Source organism: Chiloscyllium punctatum, chromosome 1 (genome assembly GCF_047496795.1).
Source record: "Chiloscyllium punctatum isolate Juve2018m chromosome 1, sChiPun1.3, whole genome shotgun sequence".
NCBI classification, from domain to species: domain Eukaryota; kingdom Metazoa; phylum Chordata; class Chondrichthyes; order Orectolobiformes; family Hemiscylliidae; genus Chiloscyllium; species Chiloscyllium punctatum.
Window position 1 is genome coordinate 157,007,778 of NC_092739.1, and position 24,785 is coordinate 157,032,562.

The 24,785-nt window shown below is 44.2% G+C and overlaps 2 protein-coding genes across 3 annotated transcripts in view; one reads left to right on the forward strand and one right to left on the reverse strand.

Annotated features, from left to right (window-relative positions):
- LOC140481344 (dedicator of cytokinesis protein 2-like) overlaps positions 1–24,785 on the forward strand; it is a 1,260,160-nt gene that overhangs the window by 530,801 nt on the left and 704,574 nt on the right. The gene's annotated exons all lie outside the window — the stretch shown is intronic.
- The window catches only part of LOC140481352 (uncharacterized), an 85,959-nt gene that overhangs the window by 57,623 nt on the left and 3,551 nt on the right, over positions 1–24,785 (reverse strand). Inside the window, exon 2 of the mRNA XM_072577404.1 lies at positions 8,011–8,085. Within this exon, the coding sequence (XP_072433505.1) occupies positions 8,011–8,085 (75 nt within the window). The remainder of the gene's footprint in view (positions 1–8,010; positions 8,086–24,785) is intronic.

The window sequence follows — 24,785 nt, forward strand, 5'->3', positions numbered from 1 at the left end:
ACACACATTCATTCATACACACACACATACACTCACTCACTCACACATACACACACATACACTCATACACACAGATACCACACACACACAAATATTCTCACGCACATAGACACTCTCACAATTGCACAGACACAGAGCCACACATTCTTACACACACGCAGACACACATTCCCATACACATAGAGACACACACACAGACACTCTCACACATACACACAGCACACAGACACACTCAGATACACATTCTCATATACAGAGACACACAGACACTCTCACACATACACACAGACACACATTCTCATATACACAGAGACACACATACACACACAGACACACACACTCTCACACACATACACACACAGACACACATTCTCACACACACATACACACACAGACACACACAGTCTCACACAGACACACACTCTAACACACGCAGGCACACACACATACATGCAAACAGATGCTGTCTTTCTCTCTCACACACACACACACACACACACACACACACGTATCACCAAGCAGCTGTCCAGCCAAACGAACTAAACAACCCCACCCTCCCACTGCCCCCCACTTCCCCTCCACCCCACCACTGACAAATAACAACCCCCTTTCCAGCTTGCAGATTATGGAACACAAGAGTCCTAGTCATTTTGAATTTGAGTGAACGTTTCTGCCTCTACCACTCATTGATGTAGTGAGTTCCAGACTCATACTGTCATGTGGAGACTACATTTCCCCAGCTATACCTCTCACTACTTACTGTAAACCTATGCCCTCAACTATAGATCCCTTGACCAAGGATACTGGGACTTCTCTGTCCAATCATCTGGGCTCCTTACAATTTTATACATATTGTTGGATTACATACACATTGTTAGATTACATATACAACCTCCCTCAGCTCCCGGGAGTAGAAAATCTGGAAGAAAAGGGGTATTAAAAATACTGATGTGTTTTTGCATTTCTCATAAGTTACAGAATTGTGAGTTGGTTACAGAGCTGCAGTTGTGTAATGGCAGTATTTGAGTCATGGCGCTTGTGTTGGACAAGGGTTTGGCATGAGGCTGGATGTGTTGGGCGTGTGTGTGGGGAGACAGTAGGCGAGGTGGGGTTGTAGGAGTTGGGACATCATGCAATGAAATGTATCCGACTAGAGTTGGCAACCCTGTCAGAGCCCTGAGCAGAGGCACTGACTTTCTCTCTATTATGGCCCTATTTTGTATTTTGTAGATTCTAAGAATATTGCAGTGAGTACACTTGATGAACTCAGTGCGCAGCCAGGGAAATCATGAACCGTGTGCCTGTAATTATTCACAGCGCACTTTCGGGAACTGCTAAACTGCTGAGTCGCCCGTTTTTCCATCCAAACTGATTCAGTTGATTCGGATGTTTCTTTATGGTGGATGAACCAGTGGTTTCTTGTCCCTGGGTTTGCACTTTACCTGATGAAAAAGTGTATCAATTTGAAACTTAGCACAGCGGAACCTTTCCGTCACAAAGCCTGCATGCTTCGATGAGATGTCACTCAATCACAAGGCAGCTTTACTGGATTCACAGCACAGAAAATGTCCAGTCTCAACTGATATAAACTGGAGCTCACATACACACTCCCATTCACTTACTCACACATACTTCAATTTTCTCTCTCACACACACTCCCATTCATTCACAAACACACATATCCGCACAATCAAAACACATGTAAACACACTCGTCCTCTCTCTCTCTCTCACTCTCACACACACATACACACAGACCCCATCCTCTCTCAAACAGCTGCACACACACACACTTGCACCCATTCACACATACTTCCCTATGCTCTCTATCTCTCACACACACACACACACACTCCCATTCACACAGACATATACTCCCATTCATACACACACACAGTCCCCATTCACCTACTTATTCCAATTCACAGTCATGCACTGTCATTCATAGAAACATGTTTGAAATATAGTAAAAAGGACCAGGAGTAGGCCATCCTGAGCCTGCTCTGCTATTCAATATGATCATGGCTGATCAGTCAACTCAACACTCTTCCTGCTTTTATCCATATACTTCGATCCCTTTAGCATCTCCCCCTCACACGTTTCCATTCACCCACGCACACAGATACACACACACATATTTCCATTCATACAGACACACATGTATCCATAGAAACAAAGAAAATTGGAGCAGGAGTAGGCAATTTCGCCCTTTGAGCATGTTCCACCATTCGTTATGAACATAGCTGACCAGCCAATTCAACATCCTGCTCCCACCTTGCCCAGAAAATCCTTTAACCTTGTTAGCCATAGGCACAAACAGATATTTCCATTCATTTACACACTCTCATTTACACACACTCTCATTTACACACACACTCTCATTTACACACACACTCTCATTCACACACGCGCACTCTCATTTACACACTCACACTCTCATTCACACATACACACTCATTTACACACTCTTATTTACACACACACACTCTCATTTACGCACTCACACTCTCATTTGCACACACACTATCATTTGCACACACACTCTCATTCACACACGCACACTCTCATTTACACACATACTCTCATTTACACACACACACTCATTTACACACTCTCATTCACACACGCACACTCTCATTTACACACTCATTTACACACTCTTATTTACACACACACTCTCATATACACACTCTCATTCACACACGCAACTCTCATTTACACACACTCTCATTTACACACTCTCACTCTCATTCACACACGTGCACTCTCATTTACACACTCATTTACATACACACTCTCATTTACACACTCTCATTTACACACTCACACTCTCATTTACACACACTCTCATTTACACACTCACTCTCATTCACACATGCACACTCTCATTTACACACTCACTCTCATTTACACACTCTCATATACACACTCACACCCTCATTCACACACTCACACTCTCATTTACACATGCACACTTTAATTTACACTCTCATTCACACATGCACACTCTCATTCACACACTCACTCTCTCATTTACACATGCACACTTTAATTTACACTCTCATTTACACACTCTCATTCACACATACACACTCTCATTTACACATGCACACTCTCATTCATGCACGCACACTCTCATTTACTCACACACTCTCATTTACACAATCTCATTTACACACGCACACTCTCATTTACACACAAACTCTCATTTACACACACACTCTCATATACACACTCTCATTCACACATGCACACTCTCATTTAGACACTCTTATTTACACACACACTCTCATATACACATGCACACTCTCATTTACACACGCACACTTTAATTTACGCTCTCATTTACACATGCACACTCTAATTCACACATGCACATTCTCATTTACGCACTCTCATTCACACATGCACACTCTCATTTACACACTCACACTCTCATTTACATACGCACACTCTCATTCACACATACACACTCTCATTCACACACACTCTCATTCACACAAACACACCGCTATTCTTACTCTTGTTAACCCCCCCCACACACACACACACACACACACACACACACACGCACACACACCCCTCTCTTGGCGCAGGGTGCATTGACTGCAGTGGGAGGAGGGAGTGCTGTGGGTGTGCAGGGCAAGGGCGGAAGCCATGTGGGGAGCTGCTTCCGCTGGATAAAACACTATTAAGCAAATAGAGTCCATTGAAGACAGCCCCTGATAGTCACCGCCAACACCAAAACACCCCCCCACCAAACTCTAACCTTCCTTTGGCTTCTTGAATCAAGTTGTCCCCATCCCATCTCCTCTTGCAACTGGTGCCTTAATCCCAGACTGAGCGTAAAAACCAGTGAAACATAGAAGTGAAGGGACAGCTCTGAATTATACTTAAGGTATGCAAGAGGAGTTGGAGCCAGTTCTGTCACTTCCACATTGTCTTGGATTTTCTCCTCTGTTTCCCAGTGGTCACTGACCCCAAATTGGATTGGCCAGCAACTTTCTAAGACCAAGATAGGTGACAAAGTCATGACCAAAAGCAATTGAGCCATGAACATCAAGGAGTAAAAATACAGAGGTTCATACGGACATAAGACACTAATCCTGAGTTCTTCACAGGAGACATGACGTTGGGGGGGGGGAGAGGAGTGCCCGTGTTGGACTGGAGTGGTCAAAGTCAGACATCACATGACTCCAGGGTTATTTGAAATCCCAAATGTTTGGAGCGCTGAAGCATACAGGCACAGAATATATAGATTAGATTAGATTCCCTACAGTGTGGAAACAGGCCCTTTGGCCCAACAAGTCCACACCGACCCTCCAAAGAGCAACACACCCACACCCATTCCCCTAACTAATGCACCGAACACTACGGGCAATTTAGCATGACCAATTGATCTGACCTGCACATATTTGGACTGTGGGAGGAAACCCACGCAGACACAGGGAGAATATGCAAACTTCACACAGACAGTCGTCAGAGACGGGAATTGAACCCGTGTCCCTGGTGCTGTGAGGCAGCAGTGCTAACCACTGAGCCACCGTGCTGCCCAGGCAGAGAGATAATTTAATGATCAGAGTATAACCTGGTGTCGTGTGACTCTGCCTTCCCAGTGGAACTATATCCCTCTCACTCTTTAAGAATTATGATTTGAAATTTGTTAATTTTATTTCCTGTCCTTCCCCCTCAAGGATATTGTCAAATCAGCTCTGTTTATCCTTTCTGCGCATTCTTGTTTAATCTGCTGTATGTTTTGCATAAATGCTGGCTCAGCTTTTGGCTTGGTGCAAGCTTTCACTTCCTCGTAAAATATGGATTTTGCGAGTACTTTCCACAATTCCAGAAAATTCCATGTGCGGCCATAATTTGGGTTTAGTTGTGGGGTTAATGATTAAATGGCCTGTGCCACAAATGCTGTAAGCTGATTTATTTTTAGATCCTGTTGTTTTTAGCAAAGTGATCTGCATTCAATAACAACCAACCAAAAGGGTCAGGGATATTGTTATTAATTACAATTGTTGGACATTGACCAATTAACCCTTCGTGATCGTGCTAAGGTAGAACTCAGCATCAAATTAAGATGGGCTGATGTTTCACTGCTTTCTTCATTGAATCGGAGACAACGTCTCTAAAACAAGGTTTTCTGAAGTTTCCTTTTTCCTCACTGTGCCTGCCTTGCTCCCTCTCTCTGTCTCAGGGTTTGTTTCTGAGCAGACACTTGTATGTCAAGGACCTGCTGCATTGCTGAAGCCTCCTCTCCCACCCCCTCCCCCCTCTGGCCCGCATGCAACTCTCAGCAGTTCAATGGGACTGACACAGCGAGCGCTTACTACGTCCCCATCTCCTTCAGGAGAGTAGGCAGCAGCACACCATGCACGCCTTGACTTCTGGTGCCTTTGGGGGGGTGGGTGAGTCTCAAAATAGCACACACACAGACACACAAACACACACACATACACACGCAGCCACACACATATGCAGACACACACACACCACATTTTACTGCTAAGTTCCCCCTTTGCCCTGTACAGGACAATGTTGGAGAGATTATCTGTGGAAGGGAGTGGGGTGGGGGTTTAGGGTACACCCCTGTGTAGAACTCCAGGAAAAGTGTGGGGAGAGAGAGAGGGGGAGAGAGAGAGAAAGAGAGGGCAGGCGGTCAGTCATTTAGAGATAGTGCCTGGGCTCTCATCGATGTCCAGGACTGTTCTCGGCAGCATTTCAGTAAAACTGAGTTCATTCTGAATCATTGTAAACAAAAGATGCGATCAGTGTTGAAACACCTCTTTGATGTAATGTTTCTATCAGGACCTTGAGATCATCTTCAGATAACCCGAAATTCGGATAATTCATATTTGGATGACCGAGGTTCTTCTGTATAAGGTTTCTTCCTCAGCCCCCGAAATTCTCAAAGGACTTCAGAGCTCATGATGGACTTTTTGAAACGTGGCCATGTTAGCGAATTAGGTAACGCCAATCTGGGCACAGCAAGCTCCCTCAGATCATCTGTCTCACTGAGGTTGCTTTGATGTTGGTCGGGAGACTAGGGAGAATACAACCGTTCCTCTTTGCTTTGCTTTAACAATCAGTCAGACCTCTGACAGTGCAGCACACTGTCAGAAAATACTGGGATTGTCAAACCTGGATCATGTGTTCCCATCTCTTGTGCCAGCTTCAGAGTTGCCAACTCTCTAACTTTGAAGGTGGGACAGTGACATGGAGTGAAAATCACACTAAGTACTGCTGTTCCTGGTAGCTGATGTGACTCCCCTGGGATAGGTTTGGGTCAGAGGCCATTTTAGGTCCAGAGTTATAGAATTACACAGCACAGAAGGAGACCATTCAGCACAAAGGGTCTGTGGAAGCTTTTCAAAGTGCTCTCCAGCAAGTTCCAATACTTTTGGTCTTTCATTGAGTACCTGCAGCTTTTGTATTCCTTTAAGTATTTATCCCATTCCATTTTGAAGATTGTTGAATCTGTATCAAACATCCTATCTGAAGTTCCAATGCAGTTCTCAACACACAATGAAAACAGTTGTCCCCTTATATTATTGCTGTTTCTTTTATGAAACACGTTAAATCTGCGACCCCTCATCAATCCTTTAGCTGTTAAAACATGTTTTCCCTTTACTGTGTAATTTAGAGTGTCCCTATCTACATTCCCAACTCTCCCTTGTTCTAATAATTCCATTTTCTCCAGTCTATTCACATAATCCCGTTGTGAATATGGACGTATGATACAGACCACGCCCCTCAAACATGTAAGAGCTCAAATTTTCCCAGCCACACCAAGAAAGGGTCATGTTTTTGGAAAATTGCAGCATTGCCATTTTGGGATTAGTTTCCTATTCATTGGATTTGATTGCCAAACTTGCTCCCATCACGAGCTGCTTTATTCATCTATGATAGGGTCACTCGCTGGTAGCACAGGTGTGAAATTTGTAACCTGTGCTTTCACACGTCTCTTGTTTAGGTGAACAAACACTTGATCGTTCCACTCCAGTGACCAAACATTAATTTTAATGATTCCCTCCCTTGTGTCATAAAGTCAAACAATATCGACGAGGTTCCTCGGCCCATTTGAGTCTGTGCCAACCTATCCACTTTGCAACACTTGGCCCAGAGCCCAAACTGTTATCCAAGTACTCTTTAAAGGTTGTGAGGTATCCTACCTCAACTACCCTCCCGGGCAGTGCTTTCCAGACCCCTATCACCATCTGGGTGAAACTGTTTTTCTTCAAATCCCCTCTTTTCACTTGAAAATAATGGCCCTTTGTTCTTGATCCTTCAACTTAGGGGAACACCTGCTTCACTGCCCATGTCCATGCCCCTCATAATCTTACACCCCTCAGTCAGGTCCTCTATCAGCCTTCACTAATCTAAAGAAAATGGCCTGAGCCCATCTCTTTATAGGGTGCTCTGAAAGAGCCTCCCTCCCCCACACCTCACACCACACCAACATTCACCCCCAAACACAGGATGGAGATTTCTCCACTGGGTTCTGATCTCAAAAGCTGAAGAGCTAAATCCCTGAAAGCACAACCCAGTAGATTAAGTAGACCATTGTCAGTACTGGAGAGGTCAAAGTGTCATTTGAACACCTATACATCCCATGTAAACATCCAGATCCAAATAGGGTCATTTTCATTGAAGAATTTAACTTACTTCTCTGTTTTTGTTCTGCTTTCTCCTCTGGTCAGATGAGTGACTATATTTTAGGAATCATTATTATGCTATCAGGAATGATCAGATGATAATAATCTTGCCTAATGAACTACACATATTAGTGCCAACAAATAGATGAGAATTGGTTGTATCCTTGGAGACTGGATCTGCCTAATAATGTGTAAGCATTCGGAATATCTCTAATGAGCAGAACTACACACAGCTAAATTTATCTTTGAACTGTCATCGTCTAATGGAGCATTATTTGCCACTTGAAAATATTGGCTGTCTGCCCCACAGCACAGTCAGGTGTTAGACAGAAGAAATAAGAGGGTACTTCTACCTGTAGATGATGCAGGCACAGTCACGACAAGTCCCACAGTTCGCAATGTCCTGCCCAGTGCGGTAGGATTGTCTCCTGGAATGCAAACAGCAGAATTAATCATTTACCTCTTGATGATATGCACACTCATGCTCATTCCTCCTCTCCCTGTCACTTAAGGCACTCTCCTGTTTCTTGGTGGGGTGGGGGGGTGGGGGGGTGGGTGGGAGGGGGGGGGGGGCGAGGGGTTGGGGGGTGGGCGCTATTCTTCAGGCCCCATGGAGAAATAAAAGCATCACTTGCAGAATCGTTGTGAGGTGGGTTGTGACTGGGGTCGGATTATTGGGATGGGCCTTTTTTTTAAAGAGACACCACGCAGAAACAGAGGATAGAATGGCCTCCCTCCATTCAGTGAGTCATTCTGCAAATGATGTAAATGACCACGTTGCCCTGAATTTCCCGGGGAATCTAGCTGTGACCCCTTCAGAGTTCTGTGGAATCAGTAGGAGCCGGCATCATCAGACTAGCTGCAATGTGAGTCTAAGAGGCTACATGGATTGGAAGATCCATCCTCTCCTGCCCAGTTAGGGGGTGACAGAGGCGAATCCCTACAGAATAATGATTTTACACATTCTTCAACTCTCAAGTACAAATCGTTGCCAACAGGGGTCAGAAGAGAGGGGCTGGGAATGCCTCCAGGTTGAGTTGTCCTCTCTCTCATCTTGCCCTGATACTTTAGGAGGTTGAAATGATGGTGACTCTCTCCCTTTGTCCTTGCTCTTCCCTGAGTCAATATTCCCCACCATTCCCTGTGCCTCCCCCCCCCACCCCCCCGCACCTTCCCCCCAACAACACTTCATCCCACTGTATCGCTGGCCCATCTTGGGGTGAAACACCATGTGGGCAGCTTGGGAATACCATGTAGCTCAAACCCAACCTGATATCACTGTCCTATGGAATTGTGGAAGGAGCCTTGTAACTCGGCAGGCTAGCCCATTTTTTGTTTTATTATTTATTCGCAGGATGTGGATGTCACTGGCTCGGCCCTGTATTCATTGCCTGTCCCTAGTTACCCTCAAGAAGGTGGTGGTGAGCTGCCCTCTTGAACTGCGGCCACCCATTTGGTGTCGATAAACACAGTGCTGTTAGCCCGATAGCCTCTCCACCTGTGCCTAGCGCCTGCTAGAGGGTTTCTGACCACCTGACCATCTCCTCTTTCTTCTCCCTCATCTGGGGGAGGTAGACATCAACATCAGGCTGGCTGAGGTCAGGAATCTGTGTCAGAAGCTTGTCAGACAATGCCAACACACTAAGCAGTGCTCTAGGCCTTTCCTTAAGGAAGAAAAGAATCACCATCGAATCCCAACGGTGTGGAAGCAGGCCACTCGGCCCATCAAGTTCGCACCAACCCTCCAAAGAGCATCCGATCCACACTATTCCTGTAACCCTGCATTTCCCATGGCCAATTCACCTAACCTGCACATCTTTGGACTGTGGGAGGAAACCAGAGCACCCGAGGGAAACCCACGCAGACACAGGGAGAATGTGCAAACTCCACAGAGGCAGTCACCCGAGGGTCGAACTGAACTCTGGGCCCTAGTGCTGTGAGGCAGCAGCGCTAACCACAGTGCTGCCCTGGATTTATCTTTCATGACTCTACGATGTCCCAAAGAATGATCTAAGTATTACCTCTGCTTTTTTAAAATAAATGTTTGCTTGTTAATTACATGAGACATACAACTGAGTATTAACAATGGAGAATATAAAGCTTCCAAGGAACAGAATCATTCAGAAAAGAAGGCACGAGAAACTCCTTCACATAGCAAGCTGTGGAATTCATGACTGGTTCAGGCCGAAATTATGTTGTCACTCCAGATTAGATCAGACTGGTGGATGGATGGAGTTGAGGGGGGGAAGTTACAGTAGATGGGAACAGTGCAGGTCAACATAATAGGAACTGGTTGCTCAATTGGCCTGTTTCCTCATTGTACCTTGAATCAGAATGAAAGAAGGGCTACTGGCACCAACAAATGAAGGAAAGGAAAGGAAGGAGGGCATCTGCAGATATAAGAAGTGTTTTATCATATTGCAGATTCTCAGGATTGATTGTGTATGTGTGTGTGCCTGTGTATGTGTGCGTATGCACGTGTGTTTCTGTTTGTGTGTGAGAGAGTGTGCATGCGCGTATGCGTGGGTGTTTCTGTTTGTGTGTGTGTGTGTATATGTGCATTTGCACATGTGTGTGTGTTTGTGAGAGTGTCTGTGTATGTGGGTGTGTTTCTGTTTGTGTGTGTTTCTGTTTGTGAGAGTGTCTGTGTATATGTGCGTGTTTCTGTTTGAGTGTGTGTCTGTGTATGCGTGTGTTTCTGTTTGTGTGTATATGTGTGTGTGTGTGTGTGTGTGTGAGTGTGTGTGTATGTGTGTGTCTGTGTATGTGTGTGTGGATGTGTGTGTCTGTATATGTGTGTGTATGCGTGTGTGTTTCTGTTTGTGTGTGTGTGCATATGTGTGTGTGTGTATGTGTGTGTATGTGTGTGTATGTGTGTATCTGTCTGTGTATGTGTGTATTTCTGTTTGTGTGTGTATGTGCCTATGTGTGTGGATATTGAGATATTGACAAAGTAGGAGGGAGCTGCGGCGAGTGAATGAGGGAGGTAAAGACCACTGAAACGCCAACCCCAGCAAGCTCATTTTATTCATTCAGTCAGCGTTAGAAGATAAAACACTTTGGGCTATGAAGTGAAGAGATCAAGCTGGACTGCAATTCCACAATGCACTGACGAAAATGTAAAAACAGAGCCCAGAATTGGCTGGAGTGCAACGTCAAATCGTTTTTAGATGCTGCAGAAATGATTTGAATTTTGGGAGGAGCTGGACTGGCGATCTGCTATGAACCCCTCTCATCCACCCTTCACTATTTTAAAAAGCATTTTCCACTGCATTAAAATAATTCAAAAGTTAAAAGCAGCCTCGCTTTGTCAAGCCACACGGATCTTAACACGACCAGCTGTAAGATAATTAATTTTTGGAACACAGGCTGGTGCCTAACAGTCTGAGTCAGTCCTTGCTCAGAAGTCGTTGGGGATTCCTGTGTACATGATTCCCCTCCCACATCCTGACAAAACAGCAAGATGTCATTCGTATTTGCTGTTTCACTCTCTGAGTGTGTAGCCCTTTCTCAACCTCTGGGCCCTTTACCTGCCTCATGCCTGCCTTCCTCACCAGTCACTCTGGGTTGACACGAGTCAAGGCTTCCTTTTGCAAGGTTGTATGAGTTTCCTCTGTCTGCTGTTTCAACAAAGGGATTAACCTTAATATCACAGAGAGCTATTTCAAAGCCACTTATTTTCTTCTGGTCACGCCACATCATTGTAAGCGGTTTGCTTTTCGTGTAATGTGGCAGAGTTCCAATCCATTTTCCCAGTGGGGAAAGTAATCCCCTTAAAGAGCTCCTCTGGGATCTGACAGTGTTGGTGAAAATGTTCAACCATTGCTTGCAGAGCTCAGGACGTTGCTCAGACATGAAGAGCAACCATTAAGATAATGGCAATACAGCACTTCAAGGCCAGGCAGGTCAATCTTATTAGTGCTTGTATCTGTTTACCTTGGAGGGGAATCAGTCACACAGACTTTAACATAATCGACCAAAATCGCCAGACAGGGAGATGAGTGAACATTTTTTTTTAAAATGCACCATTTTGTTGTCTAAAATGCAGTGTCTGAAAGCAGATACAGCCATAATTCTCAGAAGGAAATTCAATAAGTAGAGTCGTAGAGTTTTACAACACAGAAACTGACCTGTCAGTCCAATTCATCCATGCGCTATGGATATCCTAACTAAATCTAGTCCCATTTGGCCCATACCCCTCTCATCCCTTCCTATTCATACACACATCCAGATGCCTTTTAAATGTTGTAATTGTAGTTTAGAGGAACCTCAATAATCCGGCATTCGATTATCCGAATACCGGATTATCCGGCAGGATTGCAAGGTCCCGATGCTCAGCTAAATTGTGTCATCCGGCATTCAATTACCTCGAGTTCGATTAACCGAGCAAAATACTTACCACCTGTGTCCTTCAGATAATTGTGGTTCCTCTGCACTTGGAAAGATTTGAAGAGCCGTGAAGGTCTAAAGCATAACAACAGGCCCTTCGGCCCATCGATTTTGAGCCAGTCAAAAGCAAACACCTAACAATTCTAATCCCAATTTCTGATTCTTGCCCACAGCCTTGTATGTCTTGCCATCGCAAGTGCGCATCGAGTCACAGTCATACGCTGGGGAAACAAACCCGTTGGTCCAACCAGTCCACACTGACCATAATCCCAAACTAAACTAGTCCCACCTGCCTTAGCTTGCTCCATCTGAATACTTTTAAAATCTTATGAAGGTTTCTGCCTCTACCGCCCTTACAGGCAGTGAGGAGGCTCATCTGTAATAAAATCTCGGAATGGGTTGGTTAGAAAGTATCAATGAAGCCTCATTGGCTGTTGCGGTGGTGGTAGCATCCATACCTCTGAGCCAGGAGGCCTGCATTTAAGCCCCACCTGTTCCTTTGGTGTGTGAGTGCATCTCTGAGCAGGTTGTTTGAAAATGTCTTCTGAAAGGAAGGTATCTGAGGATAACGCAGGATAATGGAATGAAGGTCAGCCATTATCTGATTGAACAACGGAACAAGCTCAGGGAGACTTACAGCCCACTCCTGTTCCTATTTCTTATGATCTAAGGTAGATTGGAGCCAATAGTATTTAATTCCCAAGTCTCATTTCTATAATTTGTTTTTTTTCCCTCATCATGTTCCTCGCAAGGCAACATTTTCATCCGACATCAGAGAGCTCTTGGGACCATAATGATGTCTCATCTAGCTCTAACACCTGCGGCTGTCAAAGGCGGCAATAATAGATTCCATTAAGATTACGTTAAGTGTATATTTAAGTAAAGTGCCTTTAATTTCCTTTGATGGGCTTTATGCTTGTTAAGGTGAGGGATGGTAATTATAGAGAGAAGAACATCTACTTTATATTCAGAGGTGATGAGAGATACTCATCACAAAAGTGGCGTGTCCTTCTTTAGATCTTCTTATGTTTAGTGAGTGATGCTGGTACATTGCAAAATGATCATCTGCCAAGAGACTTGACAAAAGGACGACTACCCTATAACTGCCTGATTTCAGTCAGAATCTTAAAGAACTGGCCCCGTTGTGGCAATGCTGCCTCTATAAAAGAGCTGTCCAATTCAACCCACCTCATTGTCCTCTGCCCATGACCCTGCAATGTTTCTTTTAGTTTCCAAACACAATCTCATTCCCCTTTACTGGGATCCTGGGTTCATCAATAGAAGCCATGACATGGAGGTACTGGTATTTGACTGGGATGGACAAGGTCAGAAGTCACACAATCCCAGGTTATGGTTTATTTGAAATCAGAAGCTTTCAGAAGCGACTTAATCTGATGAAGTAGCAGTGCTCCGAAAGCTTGTGATTTCAAATAAACTGTTGGGCTATAACCTGGTGTCATGTGACTTCTGACCTTCAGCAATGGAGGCAGAGAGTACAAAAGCAGGAAAAGTATTGTAGATCTTTTTTTATGAAGAAGAACCTCCTTGGCCTCAACTGGTGTTGTGTACCCAGTTCCCAGCACAGCACCTTAGGGAGGGATGTGAAGGCATGGGAGAATGTGCAGAAAAACATTTTCAAGAAGGGTTTCCGTGGATAAATTGTAGGTGATAAAAGAGCGGGGTGGGGGGTGTTCTGTTCAGATTTGAGAGAATAGAGGTATTTGAAATCAGGAGGTGGCTTGGCACAGTAGATAGAGAGAAGCAGTTTGACCATTGACAGAAAGTGTGTGAACCAGTGTACACCAATTTAATGTAAAAGTCAGAAGAACATATTGCAACATGAGGAAAATAGAATCATAGACTCATACAGTATGGAAGAGTTCCTTTGGCCCAACAAGTCCATACTGATAAAATCTGCTCTAAATCTACACTAGTCTCATTTTTCAGCAGTTACAGGATCATAAAAGAAAATTGTTTTAATACAGTGAGTGGTTAGGATGTGGAATGCACCGCCTGAGAGTGTGGTGTAACCAGATTCAATCTTGGCTCTTAGAGTGGATTTGAATGATTATCAAAATGACAAGGCAAGGCAGAAGGCTAGCATGACTTGATGGACTGAATTACCCCCTTTTATGCCGCAATCATTCGATGATTTGATCATTAATCTCCATTCACCGTTCATTCAGGCAGTGAATTCCAAATGGTGGTGATTTGCTGCTTCAAGAATTCTCGTTATTTCCACCCAATTGTTCTGAATCTGTTTCCGCTGATTAGCAACTCACTTGCTGGTGGAATAAAGATTCTGACTACTGACTTTGTTGGAGCTCTGGACTTATTAAAACTCTCCATTTTTGTTTAAGGAGAACACTATCCACTTCTCCTCAATCTCCAGAGAAAAGTGAGGTCCCTCATTCATCTACCTGGCGTTACAAGAAGACTTCTGTGGTTTCTTTCAATTATTTCTTTATCCTGTTTACACGTCTCTTTGTTGAGATGCCTCAGGCCTGCATGATGCTGTTTAGTCTGCCTAAGTGAAGGCCTACTGCAGAGGCCAGAGTAAAGAGTGCAAATACTGAACTCAGTAAGAATTCCTTCTCTCAGTGTATCATCACTCTACGAAATTCTGTTCCCCAAGAGTATCCCAGATCATTGTTTAGACTGAAAGGCAGAATTCCACAAATGTTTGATCAGCAAGGGAGTGGTGGGTTCTACAGGCCAGACATAAAAGTGGAGTAACGGCCACAGTCAGTTCAGACCTGATCTTACTGAGCAGCAGAGCATGTTTGAGGGGGAAAATAACGTTCTTGTTGTTGTAGCTCTAACAGTCAGGTATTTACAGCAGATGGAAGGTGACACACACTTCTGAGACCACAGCTGGAGTACTGCACTGGGCGGCACGGTGGCACAGTGGTTAGCACTGCTGCCTCACAGTGCCAGAGACCCGGGTTCAATTCCCACCTCAGGCGACTGACTGTGTGGAATTTGCATATTCTCTCCGTGTCTGCGTGGGTTTCCTCTGCGTGCTCCGGTTTCCTCCCACAGTCCAAAGATGTGCAAGTTAGGTGAATTGGCCATGCTGAATTGCCCCTAGTGTTAGGTGAAGGGGTAAATGTAGCGGTATGGGTAGGTTGCGCTTCGGCTGGTCGGTGTGCTCTTGTTGGGCCGAAGGGCCTGTTTCCACACTGTAAATAATCTAATCTATATGATGAGGGATGTAGTTGCATTGGAGGCTGTTCAGTGGAAGTTCACGAGATTGATTTCAGAGATGAAAGGCTTGTCTCATCAAGAGTTCAGGCCTGTGCTCTCTGGAGTTTAGTTGAATGAGGGGATATCAAACTGAGGTACATCAGACGCTAAAAATGGATTGACAAAGTAGATGTAGAGAGGATGTTTCCATATATGGGGAAATCCAGAACAAGAGGTCATAGGTTTAGAATAAAACAAATTTAAAACAAAGATGAGAAGAAATTACCTCTCTCCGCAGGTCGTGAATCAGTGGAATTCACCAGCACAGAGTGTGTTTGAAGGGTTGTGGAGAACAGGCAGGAAAGTGGAGCTGAGGCTGAGATAATCATTTTATTAAATGACAGAGCAGGTTCAAAGGGCTGAATTGCCAATCCTGCTCTTGGTTGAGAGTGTGTTGCTGGAAAAGCACAGCAGGTCAGGCAGCATTAGAGGAACAGAAAAATCGACGTTTCGGGCCGGAGCCTTTCATCAGGAATTATTTCCGGTCCGAAACATCAATTTTCCTGCTCCTCAGATGCTGGCTGATGTGCTGTGCTTTTCCAGCAACACACTCTCAACTCTGATCTCCAGTATCTGGAGACCTCATTGTCTCCTACTCCTGCTCTTAGTTTTAATGTAATCTGTGTGCAGTGTTGGCCTCCATATTTCAGGAAGGATATACTTTATTGGAGATGTTGCAGTGAAGGTACATTATATTGATTTTGGGATAGGAAGACTATTGTATGATGAGATATTGAGTGAATTAGGTCTATATTCTCTGGGGGGGGGTTATCAAAATTGAAACATACAGGATTCTGAAAGGGCTTGACTTTGGAAACACTGTGAGGTTGTTTCCCATGGCTGTGGATTCTTTACCACAGAGGGACAGTTTCAGCACAATGGGTCAGACATTTACAGGTGAAGTGAGGAGTGATGTCTGCACCCATTGTTGAATATATTTAAGAGTGTGATAGATCATTGGTCTGCTGGGGAATCAAAGGACAAATGGAGAGCAGGTGGGAAAGCGATGTTGAGAAAGAAGTTTATCCATAATTGTATTCAATGCAAATGAATCAGATTTCTTTCTGTTCCTCTGTCTATTTTGTTATGTACTTACGCACAAAGCCAAGGTACACATTAACAACATGGGGGAGGAGTGAAGAGGAAGAGATCACTGAACTGTACATTTTAGAGGGCTTGACAATCCTGTAGACAATGTAGAAAAGGTTCAGAAGAATGGGTGCTGGAGTGAAGGACTTCAATTGAACCCAGAGATTAGAGAAATGGGTGTTATTACCTTTGGAGTAGCTTGATGGGACATCTGATCTTGGATTCAGACAGATTAGACACTGGGAAACTGTCCCCACTGATAAAAGAGAAGACTGACTTAAGGTGAATGGCAAAAACGGAGAGATGACGTAAAACTGTCTTGTGTGGTAAAGGTTCATGTTGTCTCAGAGTGTGATGGAGGCGGATTCAAACAGGTCCTTCAAAGGTGAATAGGATACTGACTGGACATTGTCAGTGTTCAGGGAATGATTGGAAAAGTAGGATGTAAGCTGGCCTGGACAGGATGGGCCAAATGGCCTCTTTCTCTGCAGTTCCTATTCTATAATTCAATTGTATATACAGTTGTGAGCACCATATTATAGGAAAGGTACAAATGCATTGGTGAGAGTGCCGAAGCAATTTACTAGAATGGTTCCAGGAATGAGATACTTCAGTTATGAGGATAGACTTGAAGGGGTTAGGAATACCTTTCCTGGGGAAAAGAAGGAGGACAGTGGATCTGATCAGGGTTTTCGAAATCATGAGCAGGCTGGACAGATTAGACAGGACAACGCTGTTTCTGCTCGTAAAAGGAAAGAAAAGAACAGCGAGGGTCTAGCTTTAAAGTCATGTGCAAACAAATCAAAGGTGGTGAGGAAACTTATTTTCACTCAGCAAGTAGCAGGTGTATGAGGCACACTGCCTGGTTACTTGGATAGCAATGGTGTGCAGGGATATAGGGAAAAGGCAGGAGATTGGCACTGGGGTAGTAGAGCTGGATGAGATGGGCTGAATGGCCTCCTGTACTATAATCACACTGTTACTTGGGGATCTAGTAATGATCAAAGGACAGGGAAGTGAATTGTATCAGCTAAAGCATTACCAATGCACACAGCAGCAGGTAGTGTCCCATGCACAGAACACAAACACAATGGCTCAGTCTTGGTGGAGCAGGGCCATTTCAAGAATGAAATCAAGAAGCAGTTTATCTCTCTTTCTCAAACATCAGTGGAAATCCGGAAGCCTCTCCAGTGTGACTGCTGTGGATGCTAGGGACCAATGCAATATTTTAGACCAGTCAATAGGTTTTTGTTAGATAGGATGGCATGAGAGTTTTGGACTAAACCCAGCAAGAAAATAACAGTAAAACTGTCATATAAGACATAGTGGTCCAACGCATCTTTTACATTTCAAATTGGAGGTTCAGTACTAACAGTTTGATGATTTCCAAGTATAATTATTCTCGTTCGGTTCCACTGGGAAGGTGTATAATTGCAGTTAAGCTGTCTCACAGTGCCAGGGACCCAGGTTTGATTCCACCCTTGAGTGTGGAGCTTGCACGTTCTCCCCGTGTCTGTGTGGGTTTCCTCCGGGTGTTCCGGTTTCCTCCCACAGTCCAAAGACGTGCAGATAAGGTGGATTGGCCATGCTATATTGTCCCATTATGTCCAAGGATGTGAAGGTTAGGTGGATTGGCCAAGCTGAATTGTCCCGTAGTGCCCAAGGATGTGCAGGTTTAGGTGGATTGGCCATGGGAAATGCAGAATTACAGGGATAGGGTAGGGGATTGGGCTGGGTGGGATGCTCTTCAGAGGGTCGGTGTGGATTCGAGGGGCCGAAAGGCCTGCTTCCACACTGTAGGGATTCTATGATTCTGTGAATGGTGGGGCAGGCTTGAGAGAATGCAGGCTTAAGAACATAAGAACTAGGAGCAGGAGTAGGCCATCTGACCGCTCGAGCCTGTTCCACCATTCAGTAAGGTCATGGCTGATTTATTTGTGGACTCAGCTCCACTTACCTGCTTGCTCACCACAACCCTTAATTCCTTTCCTGATCAAAAACCTATCTATCTTTGCCTTAGAAACATTCAATGAGGTTAGCAAGTTTGCAGATGACACTAAGATTGGTGGAGTAGCAGATAGTGAAGGGGACTGTCAGAGAATGCAGCAGAATATAGATAGATCGGAGAACTGGGCAGAGAAATGGCAGATGGAGTTCAATCCAGGCAAATGCGAGGTGGTGATCAAACTATAAGGCAAATGCTTTGGGGAAAATTGATGTACAGAGAGGTGTGGGTCCATTGTATCCTGAAAGTACTAAGGCAGGTCGATAGAGTGATCAAGAAGGCATACGGCATGCTTTCCTTCATCTGATGGGGTATTAACTACAAGAATTGGCAGGTCATGTTACAGTTGTATAAGACTTTAGTTCGGCCACATTTGGAATACTGCGTTCAGTTCTAGTCACCACGTTACCAAAAGGATTTTGATGCTCTGGAGAGGGTGCAGAGGAGGTACACCAGGATGTTGCCTGGTATGGAGGGCGCTAGCTATCAAGAGGGGTTGAATAGATTAGGAGGTTGATGGGAGACCTGATTGAGGGTTACAAAATCATGGGAAGTATAGACAGGGTGGATAGCAAGAAGCTTTTTCCCAGAGTGGGGGACTCAATTCCTAGGGATCATGAGTTCAAAGTGAGAGGGAATAAGTTTAAGAGAGATATGCGTGGAAAGTTCCTTACGCAGAGGGTGGTGGCTGCCTGAAATATGTTGCCAGTGGAGGTGGTAGGGGAGGGAACGATAGCATCCTTTAAGATGTACCTAGACAGATACATGAATGGGCAGGGAGCAAAGGCATATAGATCCTTAGAAAATAGGAAACAGATTTTGATAGAGGATCTGGATCAGCGCAGGCTTGGAGGGCCGAAGGGCCTATTCCTGTGCTGTAATTTTCTCTGTTCTTTGGGGTATGAAGATCATGGCAGACAGTCTCTGCTGGGAACACACATCCAGAAAGTCCAACCTCAGATTTCGATAAAAAGGATTCCAGCTAACATTGCAACATTAACATTTTGTTTTATGGTATTCTGCTGGTTTATTGACTACATCTAAATTTCCCAGTTGAAAGACAGCCTTGCAAAACCTTAGCCATATATAGCACTTTATCTAACACCGATAATGTCATGCAAGTACGCAAAAGAGAAAGTGTTATTCAGCAAAATGTCTCTCAAAATGAACGGGAAAGAGATAATCGCCAGATAATTTGTCCCAGTGATGTTGATTGAGGGATAAGAGCTAGACCACTCTGAAGCCCAGCGTAGTTATACTGCAGAAGGACAGGATGTGTTTGAGGAGCCAACAGGGCCTCTGCTTCCAGTCTCATCAAAGAGCCAGCAATTCTGACAGTGCAGCACTCCCTCAGGGCTGCGCTGTGAAGACTAGCTGAGATACCTTTTTTTTTGCTTTAAATCTCAGAAGCCATTTGATTCTGAGGTCAGAGTTCAAGCCACGGTCGACATGGTGACTGGATATGATGAACATACTGAGCTGTGGTGGAACACCCTGTGAGTCAACCGCTAAGGCGTTAAAATTGGGATCTCCGTGAAAGACAGAGAGCAGCACCTTCATGAAACAAGGCTTGAAGAACACTGATTATAAAAGATCGCTGTAGAAATCCAACCCCCATCTTTAGTGAATTATTAAATCAGATCTTTTATATTTACCTCATCTTCTATTCAACCCCTGGTAACCGATGGGTGACCTCTGCTGCTGACCTTGGCCTTAGCTTTCCAGCAGGGCCATCTCTGCTGTAACATTGCTCAGCAAATGCATGCCTGTGACTCCAGGATTTCACTAATAGCAATAAACTGCTCGACCTTCAATCTCACGGCTCTGTGACACTCGCTGAGCCGCCCATGAGTAAATTGCAGCTCACTTCCAACCATCAGTAATTCCCCATTTATTAATCAGGATAATGGTTGAACCCATCACCCTGGTAAGCTCTTTCTTTACAAAAAAAAATTAAAATCCGCTTGAAAGCACTTTGTGTCACTGGAGCCTCAGAATAGCCATGAATATATTTGCTTCATAATAGACACATTCAGAGGATTAAACTTTGTCCCATATTCCTTCGCCTCTCCTCAGCCCGTTTTCAGCAATAGGGAGGAGCAGGGAGGGTTATTTATTCAGGTTACGTACATTTGTCATCTGTCCTGTCACCTTACTGCCATAGGATTTTGTTTATTCTTGTACAGGATGTTCTCTTCACTGACAAGGCCATCTTTAGTTGCCCTAGAATGAACTGGCTCTCTCTGTCTCAGACATTCCAGTGTCATAGAATCCCTACAATGTGGAAGCAGGCCATTTGGCTACTTGAGTCCACACCGACCCCCCCCCCCCCCCCCATCTAACAGCATTCCACCCTGACCCACTCCCCTACCCCATCCCTGTAACCCTGCATTTCCCACAGCTAATATACCAAACCTGCACATCTTTGTGGACTGTGGGAGGAAACTGGAGCACCAGAGGAAACCCAAGGAGACACAGGGAGAATGTGCAAACGCCACACAGTCAAGACGAGGGTGGAATCAAACTCAGGTCCCTGGTGCTGCGAGGTAGTAGTGCTAACCACTGAGCCACCATGCCACCCACATCACTGTAGGTTTGGAGTCACGTGTTACAAGAGCAGATTTCCATCGTAAAATGGGTTTTGGTGAATCAAATAGGGTTTAATAACAATTTATAATCATTATGTAATCATGAGACGGGTTTTTAATTCTTGTATTTAGTAAAGTCAAATTTCACCATATACTATAGTTGGCACATATCCAGAACATTAACCTGGGTCTCTGGATTAATCATCCAATGGCATTACCATGATTCCAGCACTATCCCATGGTAACAACATAAGGTACGATATTTTGCTGTTGGGTTTGCTTTATTCACTCATGGGATGTGGGAGCGGCTGGCTGGGCCAGCATTTCTTGCCCAACCCTAGTTGCCCTTGAGAAGGTGGTGGTGAGCTGCCTTCTTGAATTGCTGCTGTCCAAGTGCTGTGGTGTGGGAATTCCTTGATTTTGACCCACTGACAGTGAGGGAAAGGCGAAGTATTTCTAAGTCAGGATTGTGTATGGCTTGGAGGGAATCTTGAAGGTGATGGTGTTCCCACATATCTTCTGCCCTTGTCCTTCTAGATGGAAGTGGTTGTGGGTTTGGAAGGTGCTGTCTGAGGATCTTTGGTGAATTTCTGCAGTGCATCTTGTAGATGGTACACACTGCTGCTGCTATGGTGGAGGGAGGGGATGGGCTTGTGGATGTGGTGCCAATCAAGCAGGTTGCTTTGTCTTGGATGGTGTCAAGCTTCTTGAGTGTTATTGGGGCTGCACTCATCCAGGGCAAGTGGGAAGTATTCCATCACACACCTGATGTGTCCCTTGAAGGTGATAGACAGGTCCGCTGAGTGGAAAAAAAAGATCAGGCAGACATTGCTCAGGAGGGAGGCAATAGCATAGTGGGAATATCACTGGGCTATTAATCCTGGATCCCAAGCTCATGTTCTGGGTAATAAAATAGAAAATGCTGGAGTAACTCCAACAACGCTAGCAGCATGTGTGGAGGGAGATATAGAGTTAATGTTTCAAGTCTTCTTCAGAATGTCCTGGGTACTTGGGTTTGAATCCCACCAGAGAGTGAAATTTGAATTCAATAAAATCCGGAATTAGAAGCTGGGCTACTGGATACTGTTGTCATAAAACAGCATCTGGTTCAATAAAATAATACAAGAACTGTGGGTGCTGGAGATTTGAATCAAAAGAAAAACCCAAAATTGCTTGAGAAAATCAGCAGCTAGCATCTGTGGGCAGAAAGCAGACTGAATGGTTCGAGTCCAGTGACTCTTCATCAGAATTTTTTAAGGTTAACTCCGCTTTCTTCCCAAAACTGCTGAGTTTCACCAGCAATTTCTGTTTTTGTATCTGGGTCACTAATGTCCTTTTAGGGAAGGAAATCTGCATTTTTACCTGATCTGGCCTACATGTGACTCCAGACTCACAGCAACGTGGTTGATTCTCGGCAGTGACGAATGGGCAATAAATACTGATCTAGTAAGTAAAGCCCACTTCCCATGTACATGCAAAAAAAACTTATACAATTTAATGTACTCCTGGTAATTATATGAAGAATTCATAATTCATATTAGTGTAATCGAGTGCAATTCTTGAAGTTTGAGTCCATGTATTCCAGTAGGATTTATGTTTATTACAGTGCTCCAGATAAAGTAAATTCAGAAGTGTCCAAGGGAATTAATGGTAATGGAAATTGCAGGAAAGTGGACGTGAGGAATGTCAGATTAGCCATTACCTTATCAAATGGTGGAGCAGGCTCGAGGGGCCGAATGGCCTACAACCTTTCTGTTGTATCTGCTTCCACCATCTCCTCTAGCAGCAGGTTCCAGGTACTCTACCATTCTCTGTGTAAAAAAAACTTTCCTCACACATTTCCTTTAAACCTTTCCCCTCACACCTTAAACCAATGCCCCCTGGTATTTGACATTTCAACCCTGGGAAAGAGACTCCAACTATCCGCCCTATCCTCACCTCTCATAATTTTCTATCAGGTCCCCCCCCGCTCAGCCTCCGACACTTAAGTGGAAAGAATCCAAGTTTGTCCAAACTCTCATTACAGCTAGTACTTTCCAATCCAGGCAACATCTTGGCAAACATCTTTTGTGCTCTCTCCAATGCCTCCACATCCTTGCAAAAGCGCAGCAACCAGAACCATGCACAATACTTCAACTATGGTCTGACCTAAATCTTATTCAGTTGCAATATGACTTGCCAACTTTTATTCTCACTACTGTGACCAATGAATGCAAGCATATCGTATTCTTTCTTTACCACCTTATCGAATTGTGTTAATGCTTTCAGACAGCTATGGACTTGGACCCCCTGGATATCAATGTTCCTAAGGAGCTTGCCATTTATTCCATACGTTCCTCTTGTATTTGACCTCCCAGAATGCATCACATCACACTTGTCCAGATTAAACTCCCAACATTCCAGCTGATCTGTATCCTGCTGTTTCCTTTAAAAGCCATCCTCACTAACTACAGCCCCACAAATATTTGTGTCAGCTGCAAATATACTAATCTGACCACATCCAAATCATTTAAATATATTTCAAACAACATAGATCCCAGCACTGATCCTTGCAGAACACCACTGGTCACAGATTTCCAGTCAGAAAAACACCCTTCCACAACTACCCTCTGTCTTCTTTGACCAAGCCAGTTTTGTGTTCAAGTCACCATGGAATCCATGTGATTTCATCTTCTGCACCAGCATACCATGAGGGACATTGTTTAATACTTTTGTAAAGTCCATGTAGACAACATCCAATACCTCACCCTCATTATCATCTTTGTCACTTCCTTAAAAAAACCTTAATCAAATTTGTGAAACAAGACTTCCCCTGCATAAAGCCTTCCTGACTGTCCTAAGGAGCCCATCCTTCTCCAAGTACAAGAAAATCCTGAGATAACATTGAAAGGGCATTTATTTGTATACTTGTGATGCCAAGGCATTAAAGATTATGGGCCCAGTGATGAACATTAGGATTACAATAAATAAGATGGTTGCTTTGACCAGCATGGATGTGATAGGCCGAAAGGCCTTTTTGTGTGCTGTAGATTTCTATGACTCTCCTCAATGTCTCTTGCCACCTCAAAACCTGTCTCCGTAGACCTGGGAAGGTTGTATTTCAAGATTTTATTTGAGTCAGTAGCAAAAAAAAGAGGGAGACATTTCTGCAGTTCAGAATTCTATTGACTGTCTGCCATGTGTTTTGAATTTAATTGTATGAGTTATCATTGCAAATGCATCAGTCGTTTGATTTTCTGCTGGGGCCTCTTTGCAAAGCGATTAGCAGCAGTGAGTGAAAATACTATCACTAACACTCTCATATCCTGAGCTTATGGTAATATTCTCCACTCTACAATTCAATGAAGCTCTTAAACCTGCAATGGGGGATGGTCAGGTTGGGTCAGAGACAAGCTGGCTGTCACAATGAACATTTTACATCCCAGCAGGTGCAAGTTAAAAACCACCTCAATATTATCTTCCAGGATAAAAAAGTATTTAACTTGGTAAAAGGTCTTAAAGATTAAGTGTTTTTGTTTCAAAAATCTGTATTCCACAGCATAACTTTGAGCCTGGAAGTTCAAGATGAAGATTTTTAAAAATCTGTTTTAGCCACAAAAACGGGAAGCCAGACTAATCTGTGAATGGCAATAGATTAGGAAAGGGAGAGGTGCCCTTGAACACTAGTCGCTGTAGTGAGCATGAAGGTGCAGCAGTGAGTGAAGAAGGAAAATTATGAGTTGGTCGTCATAACGAGAGGATTCGAGCACAGGAGCAGGGACATCTTGCTGCAGTTGTACAGGGCCTTAGTGAGATCATGCCTGGAATATTG